The 20,561-nt window shown below is 42.1% G+C and overlaps 2 protein-coding genes across 2 annotated transcripts; both read left to right on the top strand.

Annotated features, from left to right (window-relative positions):
* The first annotated feature begins 2,270 nt into the window (after nucleotides 1–2,270).
* Nucleotides 2,271–8,011, top strand: LOC146521238 (P2Y purinoceptor 14-like). Its single transcript, XM_085146696.1, has 3 exons — nucleotides 2,271–2,375; nucleotides 2,477–2,736; nucleotides 3,775–8,011. The coding sequence occupies exons 1-3, from the start codon at nucleotides 2,271–2,273 to the stop codon at nucleotides 4,457–4,459; spliced, it is 1,050 nt and encodes a 349-aa protein (XP_085002822.1). The 3' UTR covers nucleotides 4,460–8,011.
* Nucleotides 8,012–16,674: 8,663 nt separating this feature from the next.
* On the top strand, nucleotides 16,675–20,508 carry LOC146521237 (P2Y purinoceptor 14-like). Its single transcript, XM_085141679.1, has 2 exons — nucleotides 16,675–17,291; nucleotides 17,476–20,508. Exons 1-2 carry the CDS (start codon nucleotides 17,059–17,061, stop codon nucleotides 18,119–18,121), a joined length of 879 nt encoding a protein of 292 aa, XP_084997805.1. The 5' UTR covers nucleotides 16,675–17,058; the 3' UTR covers nucleotides 18,122–20,508.
* Nucleotides 20,509–20,561: the final 53 nt, after the last annotated feature.

Here is a 20,561-nt window from a genome sequence, read left to right as displayed (position 1 = left end):
GTTACAGAATACATTTTGGGGCATGTAATCTGTAATCTGTAATGGAATACATTTTAAAAGTTACCTTCCCAACACTGCAGATAGATCAGTTATTGTGCTAATAGCTGGCAGCTAGCATGGAGTTGATGGGGAGGAGAAACTTGTTGTCGGCAGCACACATGGGAGAATTTCAACCCCAGGTTTGACGACGAGAACAGTAGAAGCATTCAGCCATCCAAAAAACATCTATCCATCAAGAGACGCAGCTGCAAGATGCACATGTAACCTAGATTTGCTTCTGAGTAAAATATCATGAACAGAAATGATGCTTACTGTAGCAGCAGGAGGAATCTGACAGTTCTGCAGTAGTTAGAGTACAGTAACAAAATATGCACAAATGCTGTCTATTTAGGATCATGTTTGTGTTGAGTTCAGCCTCATGTTGATCTCTGATATCATATTCATTTTCCTGAATGCTTGGGATCGATAAAAGCTCTTTGTTTCACTGATATCATTTGACTCAAAAGGCCTCACCTCCTGCAGGAGGTGCTGTAGTAGAAGAAGAAAACCAACCTACAGCTGGATGGTGAAGCTGGTGCTGATTGTTTTGATGAGCAAGTCGACATTAGAGAGAGATCTGAGATAACGTCAAAAATTTCCCCTCAGTGTACGGAAATAATGTGCAGTACAGATAAATAAATGTCAGACTTTGAGGGAAAAATACTCAAATCAAACTGAAATTTAAAGGTGGAAAACCTGTGAAGTCTTGTCAGAAAGTAACAGTGTGATATGACCATCTGAGATAAAAGTCCTGACATTTGAAGAATACAATATACCGGCAGCCTGTGCATCATAAATGATGAGAAAGCATATCTGTTCCTGCGTTGGGCAGCCCAGTTTAGCATAAAATAAAAAGAGGAAATACGTATGAGGGTAGTAGTGTGGTCTCTGTGAGTTTCCTGATTTACAACAATATCATTAAACTCAGAGGACTCAGCGAATCAAGCAGATTTTCCTGCTCGCTGAAAGCGGCAGAAAGACAGGTGAGTCTTGTTCACGCTCAAAACTTTTGTGCTTAAGTTCTAATTTCATGCTTAAGTTGATGATTTGTAGCAGCTTCTTCTTCTATAAACACACAGCTGCCTCAGCACCACAGTTGGCTCCTGCCAGTGTTCAGGCTGCAGATCTATTGATGTCATTACAAATTGGTTATTGTTGTTGTTATGGACAAAGACTTAGGGTGTACTGGTGCCAAATGCACTGATAATCAACCTCACACTCTTTTATGGCTTCGTTATGAACAATCTGCTAATAGCATTTTCTTGTATGCGTTGATCACTGTTCACTACCATTCAAATGTTTGGACACCTTCTCATTTAATGTTTTTTCATCTTTCGTCCTAGAAATTGTTTTTAATGGAGTTATGTAGTAAACAAAAAAATGTGAATCAACTCAACTCGCAAAAGTCCGTCTTAATTTTTTTTTTCTCCCATGTCCCCTGTGGGGCTCCGTAGTTTTAACCTCACTTACACTGACGAAAAGGCTGTTAGTCAATGAGTCACTTCCAGAAGGGAGCAGTCCCATTTAACTACTGAAGAACAACCTGCCTCTGTACCACATGGATTCTCCTGATGTCGTAGTGTCGTAAGTTAACCAGGCACATGGCTCAGTGCATGAGTGGTGCACCGAAAGAAATTGGCAGGAATACCAGATTAGCGAAACACGAGAAGATATTTGACAGTGTCATCTGCTTATGTATTTATATATCACCAACATACTGTGCAACAATCTGTTACAAGCAAGTTACGTTAAGGATTTTACCTGGTTAAATGTTCGTTTAGCTGACAGCTTTCATCTGTGTGCTGAGACGTATGGGCATCCAACTTTTGATCAGCTGATCAGCTTTTCAAGTTGCTATTGGAAAAGCCCAATAATGGGGAAATAATATAATAAAGCCTCAAAGTAACAAAAGCATGAACCTTGATCGGATTAAAGAAGGCACTGCTTAAGTAGATACCTGGTTAATGTGCAAGTTAAAGTTATTCTGATCATATTCTGAATGATTTGTCATTGTGACTGGGGACCAAGTTAAACAATGACTACGTAGTAAGACAGCATGGTTTTGAGATGTTTAGACGAAATATAGTTCCTATGCAATATCACTAAACAAGATGGAACATGTCATTAACACAGCAAGTGATGTGATTTAGAAAGGAAATAAGCATAATGGTTAATGGTTACTGCTCCTTCTTGATCTCAATAAATTGGATTTATTTTTCAGCTCCAGAAACATGGCTGACACAATAAATGTGACTTCATCTTCCAACCAGACCTGTGATGCTGTTAACACTTCAGGCTATCCTTTCTTTATGCTGGTCTACAGTCTAGTGTTCCTGGTAAGTTTCAAATAGTCACATTGTGTTGTTAGAAATGTGTTAAAGGTTCTCAGTGTATGTGCTGAAGTCCTGTCCTCTCCATCCTTTCTGTGTTTCTTTAGGTGGGGTTAATCCTCAATGGCTTCATCATGAAGTTTCACTTTTGTGGAGCACAGCAGCGGGCATCGAGCAGCTTGAAGATCTACCTGAAAAACCTGACAGCTGCTGACTTCCTGCTCTGCCTCTTTCTGCCTCTCCGCATCACCCACTATGCCAGCAGCTCTGTCATCATTCGGCAGCTCTACTGTAGTTTTGGAGCTTGTGCCATTTTCCTCAACATGTACGCCAGCATCATATTCATGGGCTACATCGCTGCAAACAGGTAAACTTCATGATGAAGCTTAGAGGAACCTTTTACTGATTTCACACTGCATTTCATGGTAATGCTGTTTACGCCTGACAGCCTGACTAAAGCGCTGACAAGAATTTTGACTTTATTAATGATTTCTGCTGATTTGAAACCAGCCATCCATCCATCTTCCTCCGCTTTATCCGAGGCCGGGTCGCGGGGGCAGCAGCCTAAGCAGAGAGGCCCAGACCTCCCTCTCCCCAGCCACCTCCTCCAGCTTATCCGAGGGAACACCAAGGCATTCCCAGGCCAGCCGAGAGATATAATCTCTCCAGCATATCCTGGGTCTACCCAGGGGCCTCCTCCCGGTGGGACATGCCCGGAACACCTCACCCAGGAGGCGCCCAGGGGGCATCCTTGTCAGATGCCCGAACCACCTCAGCTGACTCCTTTCGATGTGGAGCAGCAGCGGCTCTACTCTGAGCCCCTCCCGGATGGCTGAACTTCTCACCCTATCTCTAAGGGAGAGGCCAGCCACCCTTCGGAGGAAGCTCATTTCTGCCGCTTGTATCTGCGATCTCGTTCTTTCGGTCACTACCCACAGCTCGTGGCCATAGGTGAGGGTAGGGACGTAGATCGACCGGTAAATCGAGAGCTTTGCTTTTACACTCAGCTCCCTCTTCACCACGACGGACCGGTGCAGCGTCTGCATTACTGCAGCTGCAGCCCCAATCCGTCTGTCGATCTCCGGCTCCCTTCTCCCATCACTTGCGAACAAGACCCAGAGATACTTGAACTCCTCCACTTGGGGCAGGAACTCATCCCCGACCCGGAGTGGGCACTCCACCCTTTTCCGGCTGAGAACCATGGCCTCAGATTTGGAGGTGCTGATCCTCATTCCCGCTGCTTCACACTCGGCTGCGAACTGTTCCAGTGCGAGCTGGAGGCCCTCACCCGATGAAGCCAACAGAACCACATCATCCACAGAGTGGAAAAGCAGAGATGAGATTCTGAGGCCATCAAATCAGACTATCTGATTTGAAACTATTAATTAATAAATAGTGACTGATTCATCTACTCAACCCCAGTTTCTTCTCTCTTCAGGTATCTAAAGATCGTCCGACCTTCAGGAACTCGCATCCTGCATACAGTAAAATCTGCCTACATCATTTCCATCATCACATGGGTTTTTCTTCTGGTTCCGACTGTGACATACACCATCCTGTTTTTCATCACCCAGACACCTGTGACCTCTAACCCCACCTGCTGTGATCCCTTCTTTAGTGAATCAATCAAGCTGTTCTTCACAATCATCCACACTTTGTCTCCCATCATCTTCCTCGTGGTCTTCATATTCCTGGTTTTCTTCTACTACAGCACCTCCCGCAGGGTGTTGCGGGCACAGCAGAGGCAGCTGGCCTCCTCTGGCTCCGAGAAGCTTATCAAGCCTCGCAGGAACATGTTAGTGCTGGTCAGCATCTTCTGTGTTTGCTTTGTCCCCTATCACCTGGCTCGTCTTCCCTATAGTCTTCTGTGGAGCAATGACTCTGTAGGCTCAGTCTTGAACTATGTAATGGAGGTGACCACCATGGTGGCAGTTTTCAATGTCTGCCTGGATCCTGTTGTTTACTTTTTCCTCTGTAAGTCTTTCCGGGCAAAGGTGAGAAAGGTGTCCAGGACAACCAACAACCAACAAGCAACTGAGGAGAGTGAGAGTACCAAAGAGCCACTGGACAGTGTTCCAGCAATGAAGTAACCCAGTGAGTTGTACGGAAACACCCAGTTTCACACCTTGGCTCAGGCGATTAGAGGATCATCAGGGGGTCCTTTTGTCCCTCTGTGGGGGGAAACTCCCACTAGGTTTATATCTTGGACTCCCCACCATTTGACCTTAGAACTGAAGAAGCTTCTCGGATGAGAGGTGAAACGTCTTCAAGTAACTTAAAGAAGTCCAGACGCTTTTCTTTGCAAGCTCCTTTGACTACGATGTCCTCGATGACTGAGAACCTTCACAGACATATTTCTATGTCTCAGGTTGCCAAATTCCTGTGAATTTGATGTATGTATGAAGCTTAAATCTGTAAGAAAACCTGCATCAGAATGAGGCTTAATGAAAAAACGAGTACTGTGTCAAATAAAGCACCATCTTAATGCCAGTGAACTCATTTTGGTTTCTTTTCTGAATCTTATCAACAGTTTTTCAGGTCTTCGCTGTGTTCCCCCTGTCTGTCCATGATGTCATAGTGTCTGCTCGTGGGTCTGTCTGTTAAGTTCAGTGCCCAGTCTGGATCTCTGTGTCTGTATTTCCTGTTTTACTTAGAACGTCCATTTCTGATGTGTATAACTGTGTCCCAAAACGTCGGCTGCATCCTTCAGAGGCTGCATTTGTCACAGCCAGGCGACGAAGGCTGTCCCAATTCGGCGATTCCTTCAAATGCAGACGACAAATGAGTCCTCCATTTCCCCGAATTTGAAGGATGGGTCGGGTGTGTCCTTCGTGGCCCACCATATCCCAGAATTCATAGCGCGGCCCAGCCAATTTCAGTTCCCAACAATGGCGGCCGCTACTAAGTTTTAAAATTACTCTTATTAATCTTTCTGGGTCACAAAATAAACTTTTAACATTTCTAAGGTGAGAAAGTAGCTGTGTAAACATCAAATATCTGCTTTGTTTATCGAGACATCGCATATTTGCAAAAGTGCGCTGATGTTTTCGGAGACGTCTGTTACCCACCCACTCAACCGGGGGTTCAATGGTCACTCCAGCCAGCGAGAGCAGCGGACTCCCGGCTTTTCAGACCCCCGCTCTTTCGCTACTCAGGTTAAACATGATATATAAGTCACTCGGATAACTTAAAAATGTTATTGTTTGGATTTTTTCGATATTTTATTTATTCCGGAGTAAATCGGTTTGGCTGAGATCAAAGTTATAAGATTATTAGATATCGACCATGAAGACCGGGTCCTCCGAAGGATGCAGCCGATGTTTTGAGACACAGCTAATGTGTCTAGTTTTGCTTCCCTAGTTTCGTTAGCCCTGATTTCTCCCAGCTGTGTTTCCCTCCTGTCTCCCATTCCCTGATTACTCCACTGTGTATTTTAGCCCTGTGTTTTCTCCTGCTTGTTGATGGTCTTTCTGTGCTTCATGTACTTCTGCTCTCCATCTCCTTGTGTCCAGGTTTTTTTGTTTAATTCTTAGTTTTTCCCAGTTTAGGTTATTTTTCAGTTCTGCTCTTGCCACCCTCGCCTTTTTTCGTATGTCAATCTCCACAATAAAGCTCACTCACATCAGCAGTGCCTGCATCTTGGGTCCTTACTCATAACCCCACACATCTGCCGTCGCAGCCGTGACAACTTACCTGGATGACTGAGCGTGTATGAAGAGATTTTGGGGTTCGTGTGCTCAAATGTCTGACAGGTGCTGTAAACTCGATATTCAGGTTCCTTCTCAGTCTGTGAGGTGCTGTTGTTTACTGCAGGGGTGTCATTTGGATTACGAGAGAAAATAAATGTCCTGTGTTAATAGCAGTGCTCTGTGGTTTTAAGAGTTTGCAAAGTATTCTGGTTCTTGTAGGAATAAAAAAAATCTCTCAAATGAGACTGGACTGTTTCTGTGGTAAGAAATCACAAATTTTAAAACTAACTGAAACGTTCTACTGTACATGTGGCTTAATTTCTTATCTATTTTCCACTGCACTCTAGCATGTAGGTAGGTTAAACAATTCTCTGTATTTATATGTAATTAGCTTCCTTTAAGTTGCTTTAGTGATGCAGTTTTTCAAAACTTTTTTATGAAACTAGCACCTCTGTGGTTGTCCAGTTTCCTGTTTCTGATAAAACCTGTTTTACTGCATGCCTGTCATGTTTAATAACCCACATAGTCACCCACATGTGCACAATGCAAATTATGTGGTTTCAGCATGTTTTGAAGCAGCTCAGCAGTCTGTCTAACCCACATGAGTCACCATTCTCGTCATCAGAAGTCTTTATTTTTCTTAAACACTTAAAACATCTTTATTTATACAGCACTTTAAAAAAACAAAGCTGTCATGAAGTACTGTACATTTAAAGTAAATAATAAATATACACAGGTGTACAAAATGAATTAAGTGATGATGAGGAAGTTGCACACATTCATCATGGAGGTGGATTCATGGTAATCTGTTCTTTTCACAAGGTGGAATGATTACACAGCATGCAGGCTCAAAAGTATACATATGGGGTCAATATAAACATGCATGGGATGCTGTGTAAGACATTAATAAAGCTAAAATACAAAGGTTTGGACATCATTTTGCATGTTTCCCTACTGTAGGGGTCTCTGCAAGCATACAGGGCTCTGAGAGGGTCCAAGATGACAACTTTGGAATTCTATTAGAAACAGTCATGGTCTGCGAAGGCAGACCGTGTGGAGAGTGTGTTTGGTGGACCCAGGTGCAGACACAGACGCGGGAGGCAAAACTTTTGCTAAGCTCAAAGCGAGCCTTTAATCAGGGCTGATACAGAAGGAAAAATAGCAAACCATAAACTATGGGAATGACAAAACTAAGATCCTAAACTGGGAGTAACTAAAGGCTATGAACGAAGACCAGGACTGAACTATGACGAAGTACTGTGGACAGACTATGAACACGACATGAAAAACTGTGACCTGCAATAAACATGAGAACACAAAGCCTACGAACTAATCCCTAAACAAGAATAACTGAAACATAGATTCATCATCATCATCATCATAAGAAAAGAATCCAAAATGCAAAAACACACCAAAACATAACAAATCAAAATACTGGGTCAAACTGACCCAGAACCGTGACAGAAACAGTCGATCATATTTGTTTGTCAAAGCTGAATTCAGGGCAAACTACGCTAAATTAGCGTTTTGAGCTAACAGCTACAATAAGCATAAAAGTTACTGTACGGCTATCATTTGTTAACATGACGCTTGTTCTTATAGATGTAATACATTTATTACCAACCTGAGAGTTTATCCGCTGGTCATTCGACATGACGAATGACTTCTGAAGTCTTAATTCAGCTCAACACGCTGTAGATTCCCGTCAGTAACACTTTCAGTCCGCTAGTAAAACGTAGTTCTATTAATCTGAGCTCGATTACTCTTGAACCGGAACCGGATGTAAGTCCCAAAAAACTGAATTTTGGAACTGAAATTGAATTGTAGAACTGAAACTGAATGGTGAGAAGTGAAACTGAAATTATTCGAGAGCTGAATTTTTAAAGAATAAAATGCAGTTTCAAAGCAAATCAATTCATTTTCAAAATATAAAATTAAATTTCAATTTAGTGATGATCATTTTCAAACCAATAAATTGAATATATTCAGTTTTTAAAAGCATTTATTGGAGTTTGAATTCAGATTCAATCCGAGCAATTCAAATTTAACTTATTCAAATTCAGTTTCTGATGGCACAGATTTCTGCCCATATGAAAGGGCATAGCCTCACATATGAAACAGGAACAGACCGCTATGTAATTCATTTATTTCAACAAAGTAACTGTATTCTGAATATCACCTTTTCAAACGGTAACTGTAATGGACTACAGTTACTCAAATTTTGTTTTAAGTATGTAACGCTGGTACATGTACTCTGTTACTCCCCAACACTGTCTGTGTACAATAGATAGTGCTCTAGCATGGTCCATGGTAGTGATGAGCAAAAACACAGTGACTTCCAAACCCTTTTCTCAGTGATGATTCAGCTCTCATAACTCTCCTCCTCTCTCCTCTCAGTTCCAAGTTCAACTTAATACTTAATACTCCAGGGCTGACTGAGGACCTCTGTTAAATAGTCAAGCCAAGAAGATTAGTGGCAGGTTTGACGTATCCAGCACGGGAACGCTCCCAAGAGCGCGTGACCTAGATAAACATAAACAACACATACAGAGGGAAATGAGAGGGAGAGGAAGTGAGAACACCAACGCAGGTCGACCGGTGAAGATCATCGGACCTTGACAGTTTCCATTTTGCATCATAGTCTAAACTTTGTGGTGACACCTCGCGGACTAAATAATGAGTGATTTAGTAAAGTTAACATCTACAAAAGTGACCAAAGAAAAAACAAGGAGGATTTTGGTGAAACACCTTCAGTACAAGTGACTTTAACCAGCATTAGCCAAAGAACAACCAGCAAGAGAACATGTTTTTATCCATGGCAACATGATGTTGCCAGGGGATCAGCAACTGGTTTCTATGCTTAAGTAACTGTGGTGCAGCTGAAGTCATGTTTCAGATATCATTATTTTAACTATAACTGTAACTCTATTATTTTACATACTTCAACAACGTGTCTCATTACTCACACACAGGCATTAAAAACAGAAATATTATGTTCACTGTCATTAGTTCAAAATGAAAATATATCGTTCAAAAGGACAATTACTGAATTTTAACATTTAATATGTTCGCTTTGTGCTGTGCTCCAGGACTTGATGACTCAATTTTCTTTGTATTTATATTTAATTTGAGACAGTTATTTACTGCACAGCTAACAGAGAGGAACTCATGTGTTTCCAGGACGATGAAGCCACTCACCCAGAAAGATGAGGAAAAACTGTGTGATATAGCTGACGTCACTACTGAGCATCATTTCTGGAACTACCAAATGTTGTTTCCTGATGTCTTTGTTTTTTTCTAACACAACAATTCCAGGTTTCAGTTCATGGCTTTGCTTTTGTTCCAGTTTGTATTTTTCAGTTTGCCTACTGATAAAGATTTTTTTTTTTTTACGTTTATTAGTATTAAAGTTGGCATTGCAGGATAACATGTAGGTTTTCATTTTCGGATTCTCTGTTACACTAAAAAGTCGTCTTATCCCTCAATTGCAGCGGTGTGAAACATAAATCTGGTCCACTGGAAGGCACAAAATTTTGATTTTTAATTGTATTTTCATATGTATTACAGCTTTTCCTACTAAAGGTCATTCATACTACACCATGATAATGAAGTACAATAATACATAAACAATTAAATAACCAAGAAATGTTTTTCAATATCTATTATAAAAAATAAAATAAGACATTTCTTGTAAATTGACAAAGATATTCTTTAAAACTGCAGGCCAATCAATGAATACATGAATGTAAATTTGACACATTCATATTCATATTTCACGGCACGGTGGTCAGGACTGTTGCCGCACAGCAAGAAGGTCCTGAGTTCAATTCCACCATCAGGTCTTTCTGTGTGGAGATTGCATGTTCTCCCGTTTTTGCGTGGGTTCCCTCCGGGTACTCCGGCTTCCTCCCACAGTTCAAAGACATGCAGTTTGTGGGGATAGGTTAATTGATTAATCTAAATTACCATAAGAGTGAATATGCGTGCAAATGGTTGTCTGTCGCTGTGTGTTAGTCCTGCGACAGACTGGCAACCTGTCCACGGTGTACCCCGCCTCTCGCCCTATGACAGCTGGGATAGGATAGTGAAATTCACATTTTTCTACCTTTACTCTTCTATCTTGTAGCACATTGCAGGCATGGACCCATTTATCCTTCAGAGACTAAAAAAAAATAAATCACAATATAATCCAAGTAAACAATATGATGACTGGTAAAAATAAAAAAGATTACAGACAGTATTGTGGAGTCCACCATCTGTATCCCCAAACTCTGTATCATGAGGCCATGGGTCTTTCATCTAGTCATTTAGTGTTTGCAAATATACACCCAGAAACAGGAACTTAGCCCAGACAGGCAGAACCTGGACTCATGGGCCAGAATGGAAACATACAGCAAAACCCTTGACACTCAGCATGGACCATGACACTATTGATCTTGTTTTTAGAGTTTGTTCCTCTGTTGCCATGATTAGTGCCACTGTGCCATCTTTCAGCCCAGCTTTGTCCATCCACTGGTCCAGATTTCTAATATTAGATTAATATCAGCCACTTCTTCTATCTGTTGGTGCTAAATACCATGTTTTCATGTTTTCAATGATGGTTCCTCTTCTCCTCTTTTTTCTCTGGCTTCGGCTGCCTGAGATATTTACTAAGTAAATAATAAGTCGTGACTATCTTCCTGATGTATTCATGAATCTTTGTTGTTTCGTCCTGGAAAGGGGTTCAGACACTATCTAGTCTCCGGGTGCCTTCCTTCTGCTTAGTGTACATGTAACACGCCCCTAGTAAGAGGGCAACAAACAGCTTATATCTGGTCCTGAAAAAAAAGAGTAAATGATGAGATGGACGACAGGTAGTGTGTTTTCCTCTCCCACATCTGCTAAAGCTTTATTTATACACATTCACATGTTCACAATAGGTTACAAAAACTTCTCTTTGTGTCACATTACTAAAATCTGAGTAAACTAAAATAATATAAAACAACATAAACAGTCATATCTGTTGTTTGTTACTCAAAGTTACACATCACACTCTTTTTCCCCACACATAGTTCAATAGAACAAACATTTGTACTGTACCAGATACAAACTTGTATTGGAAATCTTCACATCAACATTTCAGAGTGACCAGAGTTGTTATTACACTAACTTTATGTAGAATGACCACTCGGTAGCTTTCTTGTGATGCTCTTTATTGAACGTGTATCCAGCATGGGTTATAACAGCACAACAACGGGTGTGGCAGCTAAGAGAAGAACGGCACATCGACAGCCCTGCCGCAAAGCATGTCATGGTGGCGTAAAGCCGCAACGCCCACCCGCTCGACACAGGCAACCCAGTATATGACATCTCCCCCCCTTTTCATGTTATTTCCAATAACAAACCCCAAATAGAACAGCAACGACACAATGATAACATGTGACACTATAATAGCCTCTGGGCGGTTCTCTTAAGGACCGGGCACAATTGGCTTACTATCGGCCTGAAGGGCAGTGTCCACAAAACAGGACTTATTAAACATGGTAAACCTTTAAGGTAATTAACTCAACCAGGTAACAGCAGTATTGGTTGCAGCTCAAAACATAAGTGCAAAACAGCAACAATACAACATTCCCACTCCCCAGTCCTTCCTTCTCTCCCATTACCCCAGTGTCTACAGATCCAGCCTCTTGACTGGCTTGCATACCCGGCCGCACCTCGTGCGTAACTGATCCGGTACGTCGGCGTGAGTGGGTGCAAGCGTTGGGGCCAGACTAGGGGCCAAAGGTGGGGTCTCTGGAGTGGACGCACCAGCGCACTGAGATGGCAGCTCCTCAGTGTCCACAGTGGGTGTTGGAAGGGGTTGTGGCATAGCCCGTGGAGATGGTTCGAGGCTGTTCTCTGTGACTTTGGAATGACAATTCTGCAGCCTCGTATAACCAGGCCGTCAGCCTCTTTTAGCTCGTTTTTCACTTTCATGTACACTTTAATGTTCAATGGCACACTAGCTCCGAATGGAGGCGTAGGTTCGGATCCCACTTCTGACACCATGTAGAATGACCACTCTGTAGCTTTCTTGTGATGCTCTTTATTGAACATGTATCCAGCATGGGTTATAACAGCACAACAACGGGTGTGGCAGCTAAGAGAAGAACGGCACATCGACAGCCCTGCCGCAAAACATGTCATGGTGGTGTAAAGCCGCAACGCCCACCCGCTCGACACAGGCCACCCAGTATATGACACTTTAGACAATTACAGTGGTAGAACATCAAACTGTCTCTGTGAACTCACTAATATAGAGGAGCTGTGGTGTACTGTTGTTACAAGAGATTGTCTTCAGTTTAGAAGAAGCCAAAGACAAAGGCTACTCCAGCATGCGGTGAGCTAAGCTACAGTGGGGCAAAAAAGTATTTAGTCAGCCACCGATTGTGCAAGTTCCCCCACTTAAAATGATGACAGAGGTCAGTAATTTGCACCAGAGGTACACTTCAACTGTGAGAGACAGAATGTGAAAAAAAAATCCATGAATTCACATGGTAGGATTTGTAAAGAATTTATTCGTAAATCAGGGTGGAAAATAAGTATTTGGTCAATAACAAAAATACAACTCAATACTTTGTAACATAACCTTTGTTGGCAATAACAGAGGTCAAACGTTTACTATAGGTCTTTACCAGGTTTGCACACACAGTAGCTGGTATTTTGGCCCATTCCTCCATGCAGATCTTCTCAAGAGCAGTGATGTTTTGGGGCTGTCGCCGAGCAACACGGACTTTCAACTCCCGCCACAGATTTTCTATGGGGTTGAGGTCTGGAGACCGGCTAGGCCACTCCAGGACTTTCAAATGCTTCTTACGGAGCCACTCCTTTGTTGCCCGGGCGGTGTGTTTTGGATCATTGTCATGTTGGAAGACCCAGCCTCGTTTCATCTTCAAAGTTCTCACTGATGGAAGGAGGTTTTGGCTCAAAATCTCACGATACTTGGCCCCATTCATTCTGTCCTTAACACGGATCAGTCGTCCTGTCCCCTTGGCAGAAAAACAGCCCCATAGCATGATGTTTCCACCCCCATGCTTCACAGTAGGTATGGTGTTCTTGGGATGCGACTCAGTATTCTTCTTCCTCCAAACACGACGAGTTGAGTTTATACCAAAAAGTTCTACTTTGGTTTCATCTGACCACATGACATTCTCCCAATCCTCTGCTGTATCATCCATGTGCTCTCTGGCAAACTTCAGACGGGCCTGGACATGCACTGGCTTCAGCAGCGGAACACGTCTGGCACTGCGGGATTTGATTCCCTGCCGTTGTAGTGTGTTACTGATGGTGACCTTTGTTACTTTGGTCCCAGCTCTCTGCAGGTCATTCACCAGGTCCCCCCGTGTGGTTCTGGGATCTTTGCTCACCGTTCTCATGATCATTTTGACCCCACGGGATGAGATCTTGCGTGGAGCCCCAGATCGAGGGAGATTATCAGTGGTCTTGTATGTCTTCCATTTTCTGATGATTGCTCCCACAGTTGATTTTTTCACACCAAGCTGCTTGCCTATTGTAGATTCACTCTTCCCAGTCTGGTGCAGGTCTACAATTCTTTTCCTGGTGTCCTTCGAAAGCTCTTTGGTCTTGGCCATGGCGGAGTTTGGAGTCTGACTGGTTGAGGCTGTGGACAGGTGTCTTTTATACAGATGATGAGGTCAAACAGGTGCCATTCATACAGGTAACGAGTGGGGGACAGAAAAGCTTCTTACAGAAGACGTTACAGGTCTGTGAGAGCCAGGGATTTTCCTTGTTTGAGGTGACCAAATACTTATTTTCCACCCTGATTTACGAATAAATTCTTTACAAATCCTACCATGTGAATTCATGGATTTTTTTTTCACATTCTGTCTCTCACAGTTGAAGTGTACCTCTGGTGCAAATTACTGACCTCTGTCATCATTTTAAGTGGGGGAACTTGCACAATCGGTGGCTGACTAAATACTTTTTTGCCCCACTGTAGCTCTGCTCTCTTAACCGTAACACGTTTCAAAGAGAAAAAACAAACAAATACAGATCCCACCAAGACAAACTGTTGGTCGGGTTTTACCCTTATTTGGCATCTTAATCATGTGGACCACATGTGTTGCTTTATTATTTACTAACCTGAAAAAAACAGGTGGACTACAGGTAGTGTGTTTTCCTCCCTCGCTTCTGCCAGATCTGAAGATGAGTCTCACTAGGGTGGAGGTGCCCCCTTGTGGCGCAACTTGGGATCGCACAACATGTTGACTCTCCACCCAAAATCACCAAATTAAGGGCCTCCTTTAAGAAAAATATACCTGGAAACTTATACAATACACAAAAGTTAAATCACATAATAACGCTACCACACATTACGGTGTATCACATACTGTCTTAAAATGCAGATAAGGAGTTTTCTTGTCTCTCCCCTTTGCTCTCTCTCTCCCTCTCTATAGACAGTGGCATGTTTTTTGTGTGTTTCTAAATCTGTTGCACTTTTGTTGCAGTGAAGACAAACAAGAAGTAAGTGAGAGTGCAGGGTAGAAGTGTGATCGCGGTGTTTCCAGATTTAAAGCAGTACAATAAAAGGGCACATAAAAGCTCAAGCAGCTTTTCCTACTCATTGACAACTGCAGAAACATAGGTGAGTCCTGCTTGTTTACATCCTCCACTTTTTTCTTCTACTAATTTCATGTTTACCTTAAAATATGCATATATAAAAGATACTTTACCAGCTCTGATACGCTAGAAGAGAAACACTATGTTCCTTTGATACAGCTATCACAGCAGCACAGCTGGTTTCTGGCAGTGTTCAAGATGCACAACCTACAGCTCTATAACATTTTTTTATTAACTAAGAGCTGCTAACTAGCCTGCAAATCAACCTTACACTAATTTTTTGCATTTATTATGAACAATCTGTGAGTAACACAACATTATATTTAAAAGTGTTGTATATTCAGTAATGCAATATATTTGGTCATTTTCCATCTGCATACAGGGATTTCTTCTCTGCATTTATACATGACACACATACTGTGGCCCTTGTTAACGATTTTCTCCAGTTGCTATGTACTGAGGCGTATGATGACCCAATTTCGGCTTTTCAATTGGCTTTTAGAAAAGCCAGATTGTAAGGAAAGTAACAAATGTAGAAACATTGATCAGATTAGAGAAGGAAGTTAAACAGTTGATACTTTAATGTGCGAGTTATGATGGGGGGGGGAGCAATCGCATGAGCACTGCTGAGCAAGAATAAAGTAGTTGTGGTAAACCAGTCATATGACCAATTTAAGGTAGCATAGTAATAAGATGCTATGTACCCATTTTTAAATTGTGTTGATAGTCATGATTAAAAAAAACCACTGTTTTTTCCTGAATACTGTCGTCAAATTTACTGTCTAAGGACAGCGCTAGAATGCAGTCTCTGCTGATGACCCCCCGAAAGTTTAGAAAACAAAAAACACCCTTTCCTATTGGTGGAAAAATGTACAATGTTGACTCAAAAAAATGATATGGCAACATGGTATTTGGTTGTTTAGGAAGAGGGGGAGGTTTTAGGAGTGATGGTTGTGAGAGCATTTTAAGATGTGAGAGATTTGTGACATTTAGTGTATTTAGAGAGTGTAATTAGTGTGTTGTGTAGTCGATAGTTTTGTGTTGTGTGTCAGAACAAGAGGCGACTGCTGAATGTCCCAGTTACTGTCAAAAAGCCCCCAAAGGCAGACTGCAATGTAAACACTGTCTCCAGGTGAAAAAAGGAGTGATACACCTCCTACTGTAAGGCCTGCAGGTATCAGGCATGTGGCTGCGTTTTTAGGCAAATAGCTGCAAACTTTGTTCTTTGTAAAACTTGTGCGTGGGTTTTTAGAATTTCCAATTTATATTTGGATTTCAAGTGTAAGGGTTGGGTCGTTGACTCAGTGATTTCAGTTTGTTCGTGTTCAGTTTATTTTCTACATGCTCGTGTTTATCTGTGCCACCCTTCTGTCTCTGTGCATTATGTTCTAGTTCCACTGCATGTGTCATTAGTCAGATTATGTTCAGCCCTGTACTCACCTGTTTCCAATCATCGTCATCATTCAGCCTGTGTATTTAAGTTCCTCAGTCTCACCAGTTCATGGTCACGTCATTGATATCGTCATTGTTGTTGTTCTTGCCTATGTTCAACCAGTCTCTCAGTCAGTCAGTTAGTCAGTCCTGCCGTTCCTGCTTTGTCAGTTCTCTCGATCCAATAAATCTGCATCATTTTTCACCGTGACTTCTGCGTTTGGGTTGTCTCTTTCTCTTTCTCGCCTCCACACACGACACTCCTGACATCAAGCCATGAAAATGATTTTTTAAATATGATTTTGGTTATTACAGTAAAAACTGACTTTGACTCTGAATTTATGTTTTTTGTCTGATTTCAGATCAATTGTGTTAATGCAGTATGTCAAAATGAAAAAAAAAGAGGAGTAAATTCAGACATGTGAGATCGTGCTGAAAAGAAAGCCAAGTAGTCAAAAATGGCCAATTAAACCCTGGACCCCAGTGGGTCAAAAAAAGTTTAAAGTAACACAATGGTTACTTTTCCTAGTAATTACTTTTTCAAAGTACCTTGCCCAACACTGGTCTTGAGACACCAAGTATGGTGATTTAGATCTGAAAAAAAGAAGAATGAATTAAAAAACAATGCTAATAATAAAGTGTTAGAATAATTGGTTATTAAGACTGAGCAGTGGATTTCTATGACTGCTCCTTCTTGATCTCAATAAATTGGATTTATTTTTCAGCTCCAGAAACATGGTTGACACAATAAATGTGGCTTCATCTTCCAACCAGACCTGTGATGCTGTTAACACTTCAGCCTATCCTTTCTTTATGCTGGTCTACAGTCTAGTGTTCCTGGTAAGTTTCAAATCATCAGATTGTGTTGTTAGAAATGTGTTAAAGGTTCTCAGTGTATGTGCTGAAGTCCTGTCCTCTCCTTCCTTTCTGTGTTTCTTTAGGTGGGGTTAATCCTCAATGGCTTCATCATGAAGTTTCACTTTTGTGGAGCACAGCAGCGGGCATCGAGCAGCTTGAAGATCTACCTGAAAAACCTGACAGCTGCTGACTTCCTGCTCTGCCTCTCTCTACCACTCCGCATCACCCACTATGCCAGCAGCTCTGTCATCATTCGTCAGCTCTACTGTAGTTTTGGAGCTTGTGCCATCTTCCTCAACATGTACGCCAGCATCATATTCATGGGCTACATCGCTGCAAACAGGTAAACTTCATGATGAAGATTAGAGGAACCTTTTACTGATTTCACACTGCATTTCATGGTAATGCTGTTTACGCCTGACAGCCTGACTAAAGCGCTGACAAGAATTTTGACTTTATTAATTTCTACTGATCTGAAACCACTGTGACTGATTCATCTACTCAACCCCTGTTTCTTCTCTCTTCAGGTATCTAAAGATCGTCCGACCTTCAGGAACTCACATCCTGCATACAGTAAAATCTGCCTACATCATTTCCATCATCACCTGGGTTTTTCTCCTGGTTCCGACTGTGACATACACCATCCTGTTTTTCATCACCCAGACCCAAGTGACCTCTAACCCCAGCTGCTGTGATCCCTTCTTTAGTGAATCAATCAAGCTGTTCTTCACAATCATCCACACTTTGTCTCCCATCATCTTCCTCGTGGTCTTCATATCCCTGGTTTTCTTCTACTACAGCACCTCCCGCAGGGTGTTGCAGGCACAGCAGAGGCAGCTGGCCTCCTCTGGCTCCGAGAAGCTTATCAAGCCTCGCAGGAACATGTTAGTGCTGGTCAGCATCTTCTGTGTTTGCTTTGTCCCCTATCACCTGGCTCGTCTTCCCTATAGTCTTCTGTGGAGCAATGACTCTGTAGGCTCAGTCTTGAACTATGTAATGGAGGTGACCACCATGGTGGCAGTTTTCAATGTCTGCCTGGATCCTGTTGTTTACTTTTTCCTCTGTAAGTCTTTCCGGGCAAAGATGAGGAAGGTGGCCATTGTGACCAACAACCAACAAGCAACTGAAGAGAGTGAGCTCAGCAAGGAGCAGCAAGGAGCATCTGGACATTAACATTAACCCTGCAGGAGGCAGACACAACACTGTGAGCACAGAAGCAGGCATCAAGCAGCTTTCAACTCTGCCCTCAACAGTTCTCTACGTTTCATATACTGATATAATCTCAACGATTTTAGTAAAGATTATTTACTTTTGTTACATTAAAGAAAGAGGAATTTGCTAATCTTGGCCCATGAGAAGTCCATAACAAATAACTTGGTTATGAATGAATCTGTAAGAGTTTTTGGAAAAGAAAGCAAAAGACATCCCAGTGTACTTCAGACCCAGCAACACACTCAGACAGAAACTGGTTCATCCCGAACACAAAACTCCTAAACACAAACTTAACAATGTGGTGTATGCTGTACAGTGTAGCGAGGAATGCCCAGACCTCTACATCGGAGAGACCAAACAGCCACTTCACAAGCGCATGGCACAACACAGAAGAGCCACCTCCACAGGACAGGACTCAGCTGTCCATCTGCATCTAAAGGATGCCAATGTTCACATTTTGGACAGAGAGGACAGATGGTTAGAAAGAAGAGTAAAAGAAGCCATCTATGTCCACTGTGAGCGACCATCTTTGAACAGAGGCGGTGGTTTACGACACCAACTCTCTGCCATCTATAATCCAGTTTTGAGATCCCTTCCCAGACGCCTTAACGCCCACTCACATCCTGGGCCATCTGACCTCAGGAAATCACATGATGGGGTGGGGCCAGGTTTCACAAAGAGCTCACCCGAAACTCTGGCTGATTGTGACCTACACCCGTTTTCACACCTTGGCTCATGTGATTAGGTAGAGGATCATTAGGGGGTCGATTGTCCCTCTCGGGGGAATAATCCCCAAATCTGGGACTCTCCACCATTTGACCTTAGAACTGAAGAAGCTTCTCGTATGAGAGGTGAAACGTCTTCAAACAACTTAAAGAAGTCCAGACGCTTTTCTTTCCAAGCTCCTTAGACTACGATGACCTGGATGACTGAGAACCTTCACAGACAAGCAGGAGACTGTTGTTGTACAGTGGACTGAAGAGAGAGAAGAGCAGTTCGGTTTCAATCAGAGTTCAGTTCCTTGCAAAACAAATAAGCTTAAAACAAGACAAAATCTGTCTTGGTTGGGGAGTAATGGAATACATGTACCACCGTTACATATTTAAAATCCAAAATATGAGTAACTGTTTTCCGTTACAGGTACTGTTTAAAAAGGTACTATTTAGAGTACAGTTGCTTACACAGAAGTCTGTTCCTGTTTCATATTTTAGGCTATGCCCTCTCTATTTTAGGTAATTCCCCTAAACAAAACACGCATTAAGAGGCTCTAATGCCTGTGTCTCAATCTCGAGTCTCATAATGGTGTGAGGAAATATTTTTAAGAATAATTTAATATGAAGGCAATAGGTGGAGTGTTACAGGCATAGCCCTAAAGAATGTAGCCTCGTGGGTAGGGATGGTATCGTTTAGGTTTTATCCGATACCGGTGCCAAACCGGTACTTTTGAAATGGTGCCGGTGCTTAAACGGTGCTCGAACCGGTGCTTAAAGAATGAAGAACACAAACTTTGTCCAAAAACCTCTCATGTTTAGCTGTTTTTTTGTAAAAAGATAACAATGTTAGCCTTTTCTGCAGCTATAGGGCATATATGGTATCACTCTTGGCTGGAAGCAGTGCTTAAACAATGGAAAAAAAATTCCAAAAACCTCTCCTATTTAGCTGTTTTCCACTTTTTCTTTGGTCATTTTAGCCTTTTTGGCCAGGGTGAAGGGAGTATCTGCCATAAAACAAGAAGATAGCAGCAGACCCATCCTTGGCCTCCAAACCCTTTGTCATTTTGTGTGTTTTCTGAGGAATGTCTCTATTTGTATATAGTGTACAGTTAGATTCATGTGTAAATAGTCACTGAAGCAGAAGGGAGGAGCTGCCTTGTTATAAAAGTGACCCTAAAATCTAGACCAGCAGAAGCTTAGCCATCAGGTGGGACACCCAAGTTAGACAGGTGTTAGGGTAAGTAGTTCACATTTTCATTTCTTTTCTTTCTTTAATGAGACCTGAGAAATATAAAAACACTGCAGATGAAGAGGAAGGAGACTCATGTGGGCCAGAGAGGTGACAGACTGCTGAGCTACTTCAAGACATGCTGAAACCACAAGATTAATGTACTCCTAAAAGTCTTACATTGTACGTGTGTGTGTGTGTGTGTGTGTGTGTGTGTCCGTAGGTGCATGAGTTCAGGCCTGCAGTAAAACTGAAGTTTCTCAAAAGCAGGAAAGTGGGTGACCATGGAGCTGTTAGTGACAATTGTTTTTTGAAAAACTGCATCACTAAAAAATTTAAAGAAAGCAAATGAGATATAAATATAGTGAACTGTTTGAGCTACAAGTTAGTGTGGAGAAAAAGGTACAAAGGTTAGAAATTAAGCCATGTGTGCTGTAGAATGTTGTGATTACTTTTAAAT

This window comes from Neolamprologus multifasciatus, chromosome 3, assembly GCF_963576455.1.
Source record: "Neolamprologus multifasciatus chromosome 3, fNeoMul1.2, whole genome shotgun sequence".
Lineage (NCBI taxonomy): Eukaryota > Metazoa > Chordata > Actinopteri > Cichliformes > Cichlidae > Neolamprologus > Neolamprologus multifasciatus.
Note: the sequence above shows the minus strand (reverse complement) of the source record. Positions and strands in the feature narration are given on the sequence as shown.

Bases quoted from the DNA above. Each gene is read 5' to 3' on its own strand.
- LOC146521238 (XM_085146696.1), top strand. From the start codon at position 2,271: ATGGCTGACACAATAAATGTGACTTCATCTTCCAACCAGACCTGTGAT. The intron at 2,376-2,476 runs GTAAGTTTCAAA...GTGTTTCTTTAG, and splicing joins TCTACAGTCTAGTGTTCCTG to GTGGGGTTAATCCTCAATGG. The intron at 2,737-3,774 runs GTAAACTTCATG...TAGTGACTGATT, and splicing joins GGCTACATCGCTGCAAACAG to CATCTACTCAACCCCAGTTT.
- LOC146521237 (XM_085141679.1), top strand. From the start codon at position 17,059: ATGAAGTTTCACTTTTGTGGAGCACAGCAGCGGGCATCGAGCAGCTTG. The intron at 17,292-17,475 runs GTAAACTTCATG...TTCTCTCTTCAG, and splicing joins GGCTACATCGCTGCAAACAG to GTATCTAAAGATCGTCCGAC.